The 17,131-nt window shown below is 39.5% G+C and overlaps 1 protein-coding gene across 1 annotated transcript in view; it reads left to right on the forward strand.

Moving 5' to 3' along the window:
- LOC128641740 (uncharacterized) overlaps window positions 1-17,131 on the forward strand; it is a 383,379-nt gene that overhangs the window by 310,069 nt on the left and 56,179 nt on the right. Inside the window, exons 60-62 of the mRNA XM_053694265.1 lie at window positions 1,758-1,919; window positions 2,006-2,167; window positions 16,352-16,520. Coding sequence (XP_053550240.1) covers window positions 1,758-1,919; window positions 2,006-2,167; window positions 16,352-16,520 — 493 coding nt within the window. The remainder of the gene's footprint in view (window positions 1-1,757; window positions 1,920-2,005; window positions 2,168-16,351; window positions 16,521-17,131) is intronic.

Genomic DNA, 17,131 nt, shown 5'->3' on the forward strand with positions numbered 1-17,131 from the left:
CCAATTGCATATTTTCATATGAGCAAGCCCGATTTTATATTCTAATATGTGCAAGCCCAATTGCATATTCTAATATGCGCAAAGTTGACATAAAAATATGAATATTGCATAAATATGTTATTTCACGATTTCATCTACTTAAATGCAAAGGGCTCTAATGCACATATATATATGTATACATATGTATTTAAGTGAATATATGTCTGTGAATACATATAAATACATTAAATACATATATACACATATAAATACATAAATACATATATACACATATAAATACATAAATACATATATACACATATAAATACATAAATACATATATACACATATAAATACATAAATACATATGTACACATATATAGACATATAAATATTTCTTTAGATATATATGTATCCCTATCTTAAAGCCCTTTTGCCACCTGAGATCTCATTTCTTTGAGCCCTTATAACTTTTTTGTGTAATATTTTTTGTAATAATTTTTATTAGACAGTGTTATTATGAGTGTAACTGTACTTTGTAATGTATTTTTGATGTGTTTTGTGACACTTTTTTGTTTTGCAAAACAGTTAACCACAGCTCTGAGTACGCGGTAATCAGTCTAGCGTAAATCGTGATTGCGTTCACGCGATCATTTTTACTTTCAGCTCGTAGTACAAGTGCAATTTAACCTGCACGCAAATAATCTTGAATACCCAATATCGATTGTGCGCAAACATTTGCGTTTTGCTTGTAATCTAGCCCTATATCATTATAACATTATATCACCAATATAAAAATGATTGAAGATGTTATTATGTTTGATCAGATCTTTCTATCCTGCTATGCTAGACTTATGAGTAACTTTGTTCTCAGCTTCATGTGGCAAGTACACCTATATCCCACATCTGATCAACTAATTTATATTTTCACCTATAAATAAATAATTAACAAATATATTTGCATTCAAAATCACACAAAAGCTTTGGTATATTTTTTAAAACTTATACTGTAAAATAGAAGTCTTCTCTTTCATACAGAACCCAACATAGTGATATAAACATCTCATAAGGTAAAATTTGTGTTTCTAAAATTCATTGAGGGACCTCACCATACTAATGAGACTTCTAAGATCATCTCACCTGAGTGGAGAGCTTTAGATCATCTCACCAGAGTGGAGAGCTTTAGATCATCTCGCCTTAGTGGAGAGCTTTAGATCATCTCACCACCTGAGTGGAGAGCTTTAGATCATCTCACCTGAGTGGATAGCTTTAGATCATCTCATCTGAGTGGAGAGCTTTAGATCATCTCACCTGAGTGGATAGCTTTAGATCATCTCACCTGAGTGGAGAGCTTTAGATCATCTCACCTTAGTGGAGAGCTTTAGATCATCTCACCACCTGAGTGGAGAGCTTTAGATCATCTCACCCCAGCGGAGAGCTTTAGATCATCTCACCTGAGTGGAGAGCTTTAGATCATCTCACCTGAGTGGAGAGCTTTAGATCATCTCACCTGAGTGGAGAGCTTTAGATCATCTCACCTTAGTGGAGAGCTTTAGATCATCTTACCACCTGAGTGGAGAGCTTTAGATCATCTCACCCCAGCGGAGAGATTTAGATCATCTCACCTGAGTGGATAGCTTTAGATCATCTCACCTGAGTGGAGAGCTTTAGATCATTTCACCTGAGTGGAGAGCTTTAGATCATCAGGTGCTAGGAGAACATTGTAGCAGACATTGACATTTTTGGCGATTTATTTTGTTGTTGTTATTTTTTGGTAGACAAGTCGTGCACCACATCCTGATAGCCTCCAGATTAATGCCATGTTTGAAAATGTCTTCTATGCGGTCTGTAACAAGCAGCAGATCACAACTAAAATACACACAAATTTCATGGACATGTTGGACCATAGTCTGGAACTGGACTTCTGCAATCTTCCACATGTAAGTATGGGAGGTTTCTAAAATAACATTTCTTATATATTTCACTTTGTTTCACCACAAATAATGCTGCGATTTCTTATTTTTAGCCTTTTGTACTAACTGGCAAACATCAACTTAATGCAGAGCAACTTCTGAAATCTGAGACCCGTTTTATCTTCTCGCCAAATTCAAGCGATGACACATTGTTTTTATTGGCCTTGCATGACTATGGAACAGCTCACTCACATAATTATTCATTCAACTTTAAAGTAAGTACACCAAGTGCATATTTACAAACCTACATGGTCTGCTTGGCTAATACATTGTGTAAATATAATATATCTAAAACTGTTTAGATAAACCACACCTTACAGTAAAATATGTAAAATATATGGCAAAAATATGTAAAAACAACTCAACAAAAAAATGATAGCATCGGGGATAAAACAGATTTGTGAGGGTTAAACACATAGTGACATACAAGAATGTATTTAATAACAAAATGCTGCTGCAAATAAGAATTTTATTGCTCTAACGAGTCGCTTAAAAGACACATAAAAACTGACTGTTGGACTCTTTTGCAGAAGTAGTGACTGCCAGTTCAATAGATAACTTTAAAAAGTGTTTTGATATAATATTGACTAAAGAGAGATTCCAAGATCATAATTGCTTTATAAAATACCTTGTGTAATTACAAGACTTGTTTGTGTAATCATACGTCAGGGCAGTGGACATTGTATGCTGAGAAGCCAGTCGGACAGCTTCACACATGGAGTTCGATGTGTAGACTTCAATGTGTTCAATGGTGTCCATGCAAGTGATATAAGAGTTGACTGTGCAAATAATAATAATATTAATACTTTAAATCAGATGAGGTTAATTACTGCAACCCTAGTTTTTAAATAATAACAGATATATTTTGATGTTGCCATCAGATATAATGGATACAGTGTAACTTTTGATGTTTACTTGAGATTTGTATAAACAAGAAATTCTCACCCAGCAGATTGCAGAAAAATTGACTTGGTTATGAGCCATCTAACGTGAGGGGTACTGAATGTGATACTCATTGGCAAATTCTGAGGGGCAGGATCGGCTAAAGACATTGAGCTACCTGGGTACAAGAATACAGTAATGCCCTTCAACTGTCTGCACATTACAATCTAAACCCAACTAGAGTCAGTTGTCTCAGAGATTAAACATTAACATGAGAACATGCAGATGTGCATCATATAAGATTAAATACTTTTTAAAAATGCACATAATCATCTATGACCTTCATATGTGCTTCCCCTATCAAGTGCTACCTGGGGCCTGTGGTCCTGTGGTCCAACCTGGTTTACTTATAGAGCAGGACCTGCTGAGGGGGCTATACACACCCCTTTATGGTCGTAGCTACCCCAAAACTCAATCCAGATGCCCTGAATTTTATAGGTAGTGACTTATTTTATATGCCCAGTGCACAAAGCATATCAGTAATTAAGGGACAATTCAATTTAAAATAAATAAATACAAGTAGTAATAGGTATCAGAAGATGAGACCCCACCTATGTGTTTCCATCGATCCATCCATTCACCCATCCATCAAACCGATTCACCCATCCATCTGTCTGTCCACCTATCTATCTATCTATCTATCTATCGATCCATCCACCCATCCATCTGTCTGTCCACCTATCTATCCATCCACTCATCCATCCAACCCATTCACCCATTCATCTGTCTGTACACCTATCTATCTATCCATCCACCCAAACCATTTACCCATCCATCTGTCTGTCACCTATCTATTCATCCACCCATCCATCCAAACCATTCACCCATCCATCTGGCTGTCCACCTATCCATGCATCCATCCATTCATCCACCCATTCCTCTGTCTGTCTGTCAATCTATCTATCTATCCATTCATCTAGCCACCCATCCAACCCACTCACCCTCTGTCTGTAAATTCATCCATCCACTCTGTACACCCATAAATACAAATGGCTACAAACTACAACCTTTACAAAAGAAATTTTGAAAAATGTGTTACACACACACACACACACACACACACACACACATATATATATATATATATATATATATATATATATATATATATATATATATATATATATATATATATATAATGGACACAGAAGAAAAAATCACTGCAAACCACGGTAGTCTTGCTGTTCAAATCAGGAAGGGTTTATTTCATCTACATAGACATGAGTAGACTAAACACCTTTATATATATATATATATATATATATATATATATATGTACTAGCCGATAGGGCAGTCTATGATTAAAAAATACAAACCCCCAAGTTAATTTTACTAAAAATAAAAAATGTAAAATTACATAAAAAAATGAACAAAGCTATCCAAAATAAAAAAATTAAACCTAAACTAATACCCTATAAAAATAAAAAATCCCCCCTCAAAATAAAAACACCCCCTAATCTAATACTAAACTACCAATAGCCCTTGAAAGGACCTTTTGTAGGGCATTGCCCTAAGTTAAAGGGACACAAAACCAAAATGTTTTCTTTAATCATTCAGATAGAGCATGCAATTTTAAGCAACTTTCTAATTTACTCCTATTATCAATTTGTCTTCGTTCTCTTGTGATCTTTATTTAAAAAGCAGGAATGTGATGCATAGGAGCCGGCCCATTTTTGGTTGAGAACCTGGGTAATGCTTGCTTATTGGTGGGTAAATGTAAGTCTCAAATAAGCAAGCGCTATCCATGGTGCTGAACCTAAAATGGTCTGGCTGCTAAGATTTACATTCCTGCTTTTAAAATAAAGATAGCAAGAGAACGAAGAAAAATTTATAAAAGGAGTAAATTAGAAAGTTGTTTAAAATTATATGCTCTATCTGAATCATGAAAGAAAAAAAATTGGGTTCAGAGTCCCTTTAAACAGCTCTTTTACTTTGAAAAATTACCAATTACCCCCTAACAGTAAACCCCCCACCCAACCATCCCCCCAAAATAAAACACCTAACACTTAAAAAACCTAAACTACCCATTGCCCCTAAAGGGGCATTTGTATGGGCATTGCCCTTAAAAACATAATTTATGCAAGAACTTACCTGATAAATTCATTTCTTTCATATTGGCAAGAGTCCATGAGCTAGTGACGTATGGGATATACTTTCCTACCAGGAGGGGCAAAGTTTCCCAAACCTCAAAATGCCTATAAATACACCCCTCACCACACCCATAATTCAGTTTAACGAATAGGCAAGTAGTGGGGTGATAAGAAAGGAGTAAAAAGCATCAACAAATGAATTTGGAAATAATTGTGCTTTATACAAAAAAATCATAACCACCATAAAAAGGGTGGGCCTCATGGACTCTTGCCAATATGAAAGAAATGAATTTGTCAGGTAAGTTCTTACATAAATTATGTTTTCTTTCATGTAATTGGCAGAGTCCATGAGCTAGTGACGTATGGGATAGCAATACCCAAGAAGTGGAACTCCACACAAGAGTCACTAGAGAGGGAGGGATAAAAATAAAAACAGCCATTTTCCACTGAAAAAAATAATCCACAACCCAAAACATAAGTTTAGTCTCATAATTGAAAAGAAAAAACTTAAATCAGAAGCAGAAGAATCAAACTGAAACCGCTGTCTGAAGAACTTTTCTACCAAAAACTGCTTCTGAAGAAGCAAATACATCAAAATGATAGAATTTAGTAAATGTATGCAAAGAAGACCAAGTTGCAGCTTTGCAAATTTGATCAACTGAAGCTTCATTCTTAAAAGCCCAGGAAGTGGAGACTGAGCTTAGTAGAATGAGCTGTAATTCTCTGAGGCGGGGCTTGACCCGGCTCCAAATAAGCTTGATTAATCAAAAGCTTTAACCACGAAGCCAAGGAAACAGCAGAAGCCTTCTGACCTTTCCTGGAACCAGAAAAGCTAACAAATAGACTGGAAGTCTTCCTGAAAACTTTAGTAGCTTCAACATAATATTTCAGAGCTCTCACCACATCCAAAGAATATAAAGATCTCTCCAAAGAATTCTTAGGATTAGGACACAAAGAAGGAACAACAATTTCTCTATTAATGTTGTTAGAATTCACAACCTTAGGTAAGAATTTAAATGAAGTCCGCAAAACTGCCTTATCCTGATGAAAAATCAGAAGAGGAGATTCACAAGAGAGAGCAGATAATTCAGAAACTCTTCTAGCAGAAGAGATGGCCAAAAGGAACAACACTTTCCAAGAAAGTAGTTTAATGCCCAAAGAATGCATAGGCTCAAATGGAGGAGCCTGTAAAGCCTTCAAACCCAAATTAAGACTCCAAGGAGGAGAGATTGATTTAATGACAGGCTTGATATGAACCAAAGCCTGTACAAAACTGAATGAAATGTAAGTCTTCCAAACTCAATAATAAATCTTTCTAGAAACAGATTTAGGAGCTTGTAACATAGTATTAATCACAGAGTCAGAAAAACCTCTATGACTAAGCACTAAGCGTTTAATTTCCATACCTTCAAATTTAATGATTTGAGATCCTGATGGAAAAATGGACCTCGAGATAGAAGGTCTGGCCTTAATGGAAGTGGCCAAGGTTGACAACTGGACATCCGGACAAGATCCGCATACCAAAATCTGTGAGGCCATGCTGGAGCCACCAGCAGCACAAACAATTGCTCCATGATGATTTTGGAGATCACTCTTGGAAGAAGAACTAAAGGCGGGAAAATATAAGCAGGATGATAACACCAAGGAAGTGTCAACGCATCCACTGCTTCCGTTTGAGGATCCCTGGACCTGGACAGGTACCTGGGAAGTTTCTTGTTTAGATGAGATGCCATCAGATCTATTTCTGGAATACCCTACATCTGAACAATTTGAGAAAACACCTCTAGATGGAGAGACCACTCCCCTGGATGTAAAATCTGACGACTGAGGTAATCTGCTTCCCAATTGTCTATACCTGGGATATGAACCGCAGAAATTAGACAGGAGCTGGATTCCGCCCAAACAAGTATCCAAGATACTTCTTTCATAGCTTGAGGACTGTGAGTCCCACCCTGATGATTGACATAAGCCACAGTTGTGATATTGTCTGTCTGAAAAGAAATGAATGGTTCTCTCTTCAACAGAGGCCAAAATTGAAGAGCCCTGAGAGTCGCACGGAGTTCTAAAATGTTTATTGGTAATCTTACCTCTTGAGATTTCCAAACCCCTTGTGCTGTCAGAGATCCTCAAACAGCCCCCCAACCTGAAAGACTCTAGAATCATACGATGGGGATCTAACCCCCAAGTCAGAGAGAGTCGAACATTGGGATTTAAGGATATTAATTGTGATATCCTTGTATAATCCCTGCACCATTGGTTCAGCATACAAAGCTGGAGAGGTCTCAGATGAAAACGAGCAAAGGGGATCGCGTCCGATGCTGCAGTCATGAGACCTAAAACTTCCATGCACATAGCCACTGAAGGGAATGATTGAGACTGAAGGTTCTGACAAGCTGAAACCAATTTTAAACATCTCTTGTCTGTTAGGGACAGAGTCATGGACACTGAGTCTATCTGGAAACCTAAAAAGTTTACCCTTGTCTGAGGAATCAAAAAACATTTTGGTAAATTGATCCTCCAACCATGTCTTTGAAGAAGCATACAACACTAGTTGATTCGTGTGAGATTCTGCAGAACGTAAAGACTGAGCAAGTTCCAAGATATTGTCCAAATAAGGAAACACCGCAATACCCCGCTCTCTGATTACAGAGAGTAGGGCACCGAGAACCTTTGAAAAGATTCTTGGAGCTGTCGCTAGGCCAAAAGGAAGAGCAACAAATTGGTAATGCTTGTCTAGAAAAGAGAATCTCAGGAACTAAAAATGATCTGGATGAATTGGAATATGAAGATATGCATCCTGTAAGTCTATTGTGGACATTTAATGCCCTTGCTGAACAAAAGGCAGAATAGTCCTTATAGTCACCATCTGGAAAGTTGGTACACTTACATATCGATTCAAAATCTTTAGATCCAAAACTGGTCTGAATAAATTTTCTTTCTTTGGGACAATGAATAGATTTGAATAAAACTCCATACCCTGTTCCTGAAACGGAACTGGCATTATTACCCCTGATAACTCCAGGTCTGAAGCACACTTCAGGAAAGTCTGAGCCTTTACAGGGTTTGCTGGAATGCGTGAGAGAAAAAATCTTCTTACAGGCTGTCTTACTTTGAATCCTATTTTGTACCCCTGAGAGACAATATTCTGAATCCATTGATTTTGGACCGAATTGATCCAAACATCTTTGAAAAATCTTAATCTGCCCCCCACCAGCTGAGCTGGAATGAGGGCCGCACCTTCATGTGGACTTTGGGGTTGGCTTTGATCTCTTAAATGGCTTGGATTTATTCCAATTTGATGAAGGTTTCCAATTGGAAACAGATTCCTTGGGGGAAGGATTAGATTTCTGTTCCTTATTTTGTCGAAAGGAACGAAAACGGTTAGAAGCTTTAGATATATCCTTAAGTCTTTTATCCTGAGGCAAAAAAACTCCCTTCCCCCAGTGACAGTTGAAATTATTGAATCCAACTGAGAAACAAATAACTTATTACCTTGGAAAGAAAGAGATAGCAAACTGGACTTAGATGTCATATCAGCATTCCAAGATTTAAGCCATAAAGCTCTTCTAGCTAAAATAGCTAAAGACATAAATTTAACATAGCATCACAGATAAAATGATTAGCATGTTGGAGTAAGCGAACAATGCTAGACAAATCAGAATCCAATTCTTGTTGCGCTAAATGTTCCAACCAAAAAGATGATGCAGCTGCAACATCAGCCAAAGAAATTGCAGGCCTGAGAAGATGGCCAGCATATAATTAGGCTTTCCTTAGATAAGATTCAAGTTTTCTATCTAAAGGATCTTTAAAAGAAGTACTATCTTCCGTAGGAATAGTAGTACATTTAGCAAGAGTAGAGATAGCCCCATCAACTTTAGGGAGTTTTTCCCAAAACTCTAAAGAAACTGCTGGCAAAGGATACAATTTTTTTAAACCTTGAAGAAGGAATAAAAGAAGTACCATGCCTAGTCCATTCCTTAGAAATTATATCAGAAATAGCATCAGGAACTGGAAAAACCTCTTTTAACAAAGAACGAATATACTCCATTTTAAACAAATAAGAAGATTTGTCAGTGTCAATATCTGAGGCAGGATCTTCTGAACCAGATAGATCCTCATCAGAGAAGGATAATTCAGTATGTTGTCGGCTATTTGAAATTTCATCAACTATGAGAAGTTTTAAAAGACCTTTTACGTTTATTAGAAGGTGGAATGGCAGACAAAGCCTTCTGTATAGAATCAGAAATAAATTATTTTAAATTTACAGGTATATTTTGTGCATTAGATGTAGAGGGAACAGCAACAGGTAATGAACTACTACTGATGGATAAATTTTCTGCATGTAAAAGTTTATTATGAAAACTATTACAAACCACAGCTGGAGATATAACCTCCACAAGTTTAGAACAAATGCACTTAGCTTTGGTAGAACTGTTATCCGGCAGCAGAGTTCCAACATTGAATTCTGAGACAGGATCAGATTGAGACATCTTGCAAATGTAAGAGAAAAAAACAACATATAAAGCAAAATTATCAATTTCCTTATATGGCAGTTTCAGGAATGGGAAAAAAATGCAAACAGCATAGCCCTCTGACATAGAGAAAAGGCAAGAGGCATATAGGAATGGGGTCTTAAATAATGAAAATATTTGGTGGCAAGTATGATGCACGGCACAAACAGAAAAATATTTTTTAGTGCCAAAAACGTCCGGAAATGACACACTCGCGTCACAGAAGATGCAACCTTGTGAAGGACTCGGCATCAACTAAGACGCCTGAAATTACGAAATTGCGTCAACGAACGTAACTTCGCAACAAAAAATCTTGCGCCAAGAATTACGCAATAAACTTTAGCATTTTGCGCCCTCGCAAGCCTAATTCTGCCCACAAATTTAAAAGATAGTTAATTTGAAAAAAGACTACGTTTCCCAGATATGAAACTGACAGTCTGCAAAAGGAAATATACTGAAAACCTGAATCATGGCAAATATAAGTACAATTCATATATTTAGATCTTTATAAAATACATAAAATGCCAAGCCATAGCTGAGAGTGTCTTAAGTAATGGAAACATACTTACCAAAAGACACCCATCCACATATAGCAGATAGCCAAACCAGTACTGAAACAGTTATCAGTAGAGGTAATGGAATATGAGAGTATATCATCGATCTGAAAAGGGAGGTAGGAGATGAATCTCTACGACCGATAACAGAGAACCTATGAAATAGATCCCCATGAGGAAAACCATTGCATTCAATAGGTGATACTCCCTTCACATCCCTCTGACATTCACTGTACTCTGAGAGGAATCAGGCTTCAAAATGCTGAGAAGCGCATATCAACATAGAAATCTTAGCACAAACTTACTTCACCACCTCCATAGGAGGCAAAGTTTGTAAAACTGAATTGTGGGTGTGGTGAGGGGTGTATTTATAGGCATTTTGAGGTTTGGGAAACTTTGCCCCTCCTGGTAGGATTGTATATCCCATACGTCAATAGCTCATGGACTCTTGCCAATTACATGAAAGAAAGGGCATTCAGCTCTTTTACAGCCCATTAAATCCTTATTCTTAAAAATAATAAAAAATAAAAAAAAATCCTAAGACTAAGCTCCAAATAGGTACTCACAGTTCCTGAAGTCCGTCCGAAAAGATTTTCTTCCAGGCGGCTCCATCATCTTCTATCTTCATCCTGTGCGAAGGTGCGGTGTGGAGCGGTCTTCCCCGATGCGTGGATCAGGAGCGGCGGTCCTCAGTAGTGGTCTTCAGCGGCGGCGATCCTCAGCAGCGTGGAGGCTCATCTTCATCCAATCTCCGGTGTACACTTAAAATTGAATGGAAGGTACCGCAATCAATTTGGGGTACCTTGCATTTCTATTGGCTGAAATTTTGAAACAGCCAATAGGATTAGAGCTACTGAAATCCTATTGGCTGTTCAAATCAGCCAATAAGATTTCAATAGCTCTAATCCTATTGGCTAATTTCAAAATTTCAGCCAATAGGAATGCAAGGTACCCCAATAAATATGGGGTACCTTGCATTCAATCTTCAGTGTGCGATGAACGATTGCATGAAGAGGAGCCTCCACACCGCAGTGGACCGCCGCTGAGGACTGCCGCTGAGAACCCCTGCTGAGGGGGAAAGCCAGCTCCGCACCTCTGCTCCGTGCTGCCTTCGCTCCAGATAAAGATAGAAGATGATGGAGCCGCCTGGAGGAAGACCTTCTACGCCAGACTACAGGAACGGTGAGTACCTATTTGGGTCTTAATTTTAGGATTTTTTTATTTTTAAGGTTAGGGATTTTATTGGGCTGTAAAAGAGCTGAATGCCCTTTTAAGGGCAATGCCCATACAAATGCACCTTTAGGGGCAATGGGTAGTTTAGGTTTATTTAGGGTTAGGTTTTTTATTTTGGGGGGTTTGGTGGGTGGGGGGTTTTACTGTTAGGGGGGACTTAGTATTTTTTTAAACGTAAACTTAGGCAATGCCCTACAAAAGGCCCTTTTAAGGGCTATTGGTAGTTTAGATTAGGAGGTGTTTTAATTTTGGGGGGCTTTTTTATTTTCAATGGGATTAGGTTTAATTTTTTTTATTTTTGATAATTTTGTTTATTTTTTTCTGTAATGTTAGCTTTTTTATTTTTTTGTAATGTTAGATTCATTTTTTGAAATTTAATGTTAGTATTTTTTATTTTAAGTGTAATTTAGTAGTAATTGGGGTTAATTTAGGGGGTGTTAGGTTAAGGGGGCTTAGTAATTAAATTACACCTAGATTACGAGTTTTGCTCTAAACAGGGTGCAAAACTAATGCCAAAAAAATTGCATTATTTCACTCTCCATAGCGCTGTCATTACAAGTTACTGAAAATCCTCCTTGTGCGTGCGATATGGTGGCATTAAGCTCCATATCGCACAAAAGCCAAGGGATGCTTTGACATGCTTGTGCACGCTTTCCCCCATAGACATCAATAGGGAGAGAGTGTTAGAAAAAAAATAATACCTGCAAAAAAAAAGTTAAGTTTAAACCTAACACCCTAACATAAACCCCAAGTCTAAACACCCCTAATCTGCCACCCCGACACCTAAATAAAGCTATTAACCCCTATTCCACTGCTCCCCAACATCACTGACACTACAATAAAGTTATTAACCCCTAATCTGCTGCTCCCGACATTGCCAACACTAATAAAAGTTATTAACCCCTATTCTGCTGCTCCCCGACATCGCCACCACTAAATAAACCTATTAACCCCTAAACCTCCGGCCTCACACATCTCTGCAACTAAATAAACCTATTAACCCCTAAACTGCCGCCCCCACATCGCAAAACACTAAATTAAACTATATACCCTAACACCCCCCTAACTCTAAATTAAAATTACAATATAACTATATTTAAATAAATAAAAACTTACCTGTGAAAAAAAATAAACCTAACATTAAACCTAACATTAAACTATAAACCTTACTTACTCTAATAAAATACAAAAATACTACCAATTAAAAAATCTAAATTACAAATGTTAAAAAACCTAACACTACGAGAAAAAATAAAAAATCTAGAATTACATAAAATAATAAACACTAAATTACGAAAAATAAAAATCACTTAGCTTACAAAAAATAACAAACGAAATTATTAAAAATAAAAACAATTACAACTAATCTAATAGCCCTATAAAAAACACCCCCAAAATAAAAACACTCCATAGCCTACAATAAACTACCAATAGCCCTTAAAAGGGCCTTTAGTAGGGCATTGCCCTAAGTTAAACAGCTCTTTTATCTGTAAAAAAATACAGTCCCCCAACAGTAAAACCCACCACCCAACCAACCCCCCAAAATAAAAAAACCTAACTCTAAAAAAAACATAAGCTACCCATTGCCCCTAAAATGGCATTTGTATGGGCATTGCCCTTAAAAGGGCATTCAGCTCTTTTTCACTGCCCTTAAAATGGCATTTAGCTCTTTTTCAAATTGCCCAAAACCTAATCTGAAAAGAAAAAACATCCCAAAAAATAAAAAAAATACCTAACACTAACCCCAGAATATCTACTCACGGTTCCTGAAGTCCGGACATCCATCTCCATCCAGGCGACGAGAAGTCTTCATCCAGGCAGCGATATCTTCATCCATCGCAGGGGCATCTTCTATCTTCATCCCGGCGGCGCGGAGTGGCGAAGACATCCAGTGTGAAGCATCCTCTTCATATGGTCCCTGCCGTACACTGAAGCTTCAAACCACGGTAGCCATTTCAAAATGGCGTACCTTGCATTCCTATTGGCTGCTTTATTTTTTTCTAATACTTTGTGTGGGCGGTTAGTTTTTTTTTCTTAATACTTCGTGTAGGCGGTTCGTTTTTTTAAATTTTTTATTTCTTGCGGGCGGTTACATGTTTTTTAGTTATTTCATGCGGGCGGTTGCATGTCTTTTTTTTTAACGCTTCGTTTACCTATGCTGCATCTAGGTAGATTCCGAAAATGGCAGGGTGGTAAAATTCTTTCACCACCCTGCCATTTTCGGAATCCACCGGAATGCAGCTTTGCTGCATCCAGGTGGATTGTTTGGCTGCCTCACGCAGCCAACATTCCTTTGAGGATGCGTGTGCAACTGGCGATGGACGCATTACAAACGCGATTATAGTTCAAATCCTTCCGAGGTTGATAAAATGAGTACCATTAAATTGGGTAATAATAACAACTATTATTATTCAACTGCCGATTTGGTTAATTCCAAGAGCGAGCGCTGAAAAAGAGCTTTGAGTCCCACTCGGAGAAAGGCGCTATATAAATACTAGTTATTATTATTATAGTATATATATATATATATATATCCTATTATATAAAAGGCCAAGTTTGTTTGTCCGAAGCTGTCATGCGCAATAGAGACAGCACGAGGACAAACACACCTGGCCTTCGAATCCTGCTCTAATCCCTAGCTTGCTGATCTGTGGCAGAAGTGGGCGTGGCCAGGTGTGAGCGGGGGCGTGGTTGGCGTGAAGGGAGCGTAGTCAAGTGTGAAGGGGCGTGGCCGGGCACGGTTGGGAGATAGAGAGGGGAGAGAGATAGAGAGGGGGGGAGAGAGAGAGGAGGGGAGAGAGGAGAGGGGGGGAGAGAGAGAGGAGAGGGGGGGGGAGAGAGAGAGGAGAGGGGGGGAGAGAGGAGAGGGGGGGGAGAGAGAGGAGAGGGGGGAGAGAGAAAGGAGAGGGGGGAGAGAGAGAAAGGAGAGGGGGGAGAGAGAGAGGAGAGGGGGGGAGAGAGGAGAGGGGGGAGAGAGAGGAGAGTGGGGGAGAGAGAGGAGAGGGGCGAGAGAGAGAGGAGAGGGGGGAGAGAGCGAGGAGAGGGGGGGGAGAGAGAGGAGAGGGGGAGAGAGAGAGGAGAAGGGGGGAAAGAGAGGATAGGGGGAGAGAGAGAGGAGAGGGGGGAGAGAGAAAGGAGAGGGGGGGGAGAGAGAAAGGAGAGGGGGGAGAGAGAGAGAGGTGAGGGGGCAGAGAGAGAGGATAGGGGGGAGAGAGAGAGGAGAGGGGGAGAGAGAGGAGAGGGGGAGAGAGAGAGGAGGAGAGAGAGAGGAGAAGGGGGGAGAGAGAGGAGAGGGGGGAGAAAGAAAGAAGAGAGGAGGAGAGAGAGAGGAGGGGTGTGAGAGAGAGGAGAAGGGGGGAGAGAGAGGATAGGGGGGAGAGAGAGAGGAGAGGGAGGGAGAGAGAGAGAAAGGAGAGGGGGGAGAGAAAGGAGAAGGGGGGAGAGAGAGAGGAGAGGGGGTAGAGAGAGAGGAGAGGGGGGGAGAGAGAGAGGAGAGGGGGGTAGAGAGAGGAGAAGGGGAGAGAGAGAGAGGGGGGGAGAGAGCTCAAAAGAGAGGGGGAGAGAGAGCGCAAAAGAGATGGGGAGAGAGAGCTCAAAAGAGAGGGGGATAGAGAGCGCAAAAGAGATGGGGGAGAGAGAGAGCTCAAAAGAGAGGGGGAGAGAGAGAGAGGAGGGGGGAGAGAGAGAGAGGAGGGAGAGAGAGAGGAGGGAGAGAGAGAGGGGGGAGAGAGTGAGGGGGTTGAGAGAGAGCTCAAAAGAGATTTTACTCTCTCCCCCCCCCCCCTCTCTATCACTTAGTGATAGAGGGTGGTACTTGGTGATAGAGGGTGGTACATAGTGATTGAGGGTGGTACATACTGATAGAGGGTGGTACATACTGATAGAGGGTGGTACATACTGATAGAGGGTGGTACTTAGTGGTAGAGGGTGGTACTTGGTGCTAAAGGGAGGTACTTGGTGATAAAGGGTGGTACTTGTTGATAGAGGGTGGTACTTGTTGATAGAGGGTGGTACTTAGTGATAGAGGGTGGTACTTAGTGATAGAGGGTGGTACTTGGTGATAGAGGGTGGTATTTAGTGATAGAGGGTGGTATTTAGTGATAGAGGGTGGTACTTGGTGATAGAGGGTGGTACATAGTGATTGAGGGTGGTACATACTAATAGAGGGTGGTACTTAGTGATAGAGGGTGGTACATACTGATAGAGGGTGGTACTTAGTGATAGAGGGTGGTAGAGGGTGGTACTTGGTGATAAAGGGAGGTACTTGGTGATAGAGGGTGGTACTTGTTGATAGAGGGTGGTACTTGTTGATAGACGGTGGTACTTAGTGATAGAGGGTGGTACTCGGTGATAGAGGGTGGTACTCGGTGATAGAGGGTGGTACTTAGTGATAGAGGGTGGTACTTAGTGATAGAGGGCGGTACTTAGTGATAGAGGGTGGTACTTAGTGATAGAGGGTGGTACTTAGTGATAGAGGGTGGTACTTAGTAATAGAGGGTGGTACTTAGTAATAGAGGGTGGTACTTGGTGATAGATGGTGGTACTTAGTGATAGAGGGTGGTACTTAGTTATAGAGGGTGGTACTTATTGATAGAGGGTGGTACTTAGTGATAGAGGGTGGTACTTGGTGATAGAGGATGCTACATACTGATAGAGGGGGTATTTATTGATAGAGGTTGGTACTTGGTGATAGATGGTGGTACTTGGTGATAGATGGTGGTACTTGGTGATAGAGGGTGGTACTTAGTGATAGAGGGTGGTACTTAGTGATAGAGGGTGGTACTTAGTGATAGAGGGTGGTACTTGGTGATAGAGGGTGGTACTTGGTGATAGAGGGTGGTACTTAGTGATATAGGGTGGTACTTGGTGATAGAGGGTGGTACTTAGTGATAGAGGGTGGTACTTAGTAATAGAGGGTGGTACTTAGTGATAGAGGGTGGTATATACTGTAAAGGGGGTAGTATGTATCAAGAGAAGATGGTACACAATTTCAAACATCTTATAAAAAAATAGTGTAGGTATATATTGGCATAAATACATAAATAAAGTAGCCTCTCCTTTTCTTCTAGATGAAAGCATCTGAGGATGTTCAGATTGGAGTCCTTGGAAGATATTTGGCTTCTCCTGACGACCATCATTTACTGCTCGAAGGGAGGTTGGATGAGAATGAAAAATGGGTTCTAGATGCTTCCAAGGGAGAGAAATGTTTAGAGATGAACGTTGCACATAAACTTCAGGGTAAATTAAAACATAATGTCATATATCAAGGAAAACACTAAAGGTAAAATGTGCAAATAAATGAATAAGTTTAAATAAAGTAGAGGTTGGTATGAGCTAGATAAACCATGTACAAAATAAATACAGATGCAAGTCAGAGAGATATTGTAGATCATATTTTAGAAAACAAATGACAGTTTATATTTACCTATGTTGTCTCTGCTGATGTCTGTCCTTGGGTTCTACACTAAATAGGTCATTATGTTCTATTAACCATTCCCAAGATTCCCATTTAATTTAACCCTTTCGTTCTCACTTTGCCCTGTTTTTGTCATTGTCCTCTTCCTCTGCTATTTCTCGGGTGGTATTAATTCTGCAGTGAGTACTGGAAGATGACATTACAGAGTTTACGCATGGAAATCTGCTTCAGTAAAAACCAGTAAATAGCAGCGGTGATGTCACATACTATAACCCTTTATTTCTCTGTGGTTTGTTCAATGACTTGTTGGCATATCGGCTTATGCACAAAACACTGAAGCTGTAATAATTAGACTTTTGTGATTCAGACATAGTGTACATTTAAAGAACAAAAAATTCCAGTTCATTTCTATTATAATATTTTCCATTTTTGC

This window comes from Bombina bombina, chromosome 11 (assembly GCF_027579735.1).
Source record: "Bombina bombina isolate aBomBom1 chromosome 11, aBomBom1.pri, whole genome shotgun sequence".
In the NCBI taxonomy this organism is placed as follows: Eukaryota; Metazoa; Chordata; class Amphibia; order Anura; family Bombinatoridae; genus Bombina; species Bombina bombina.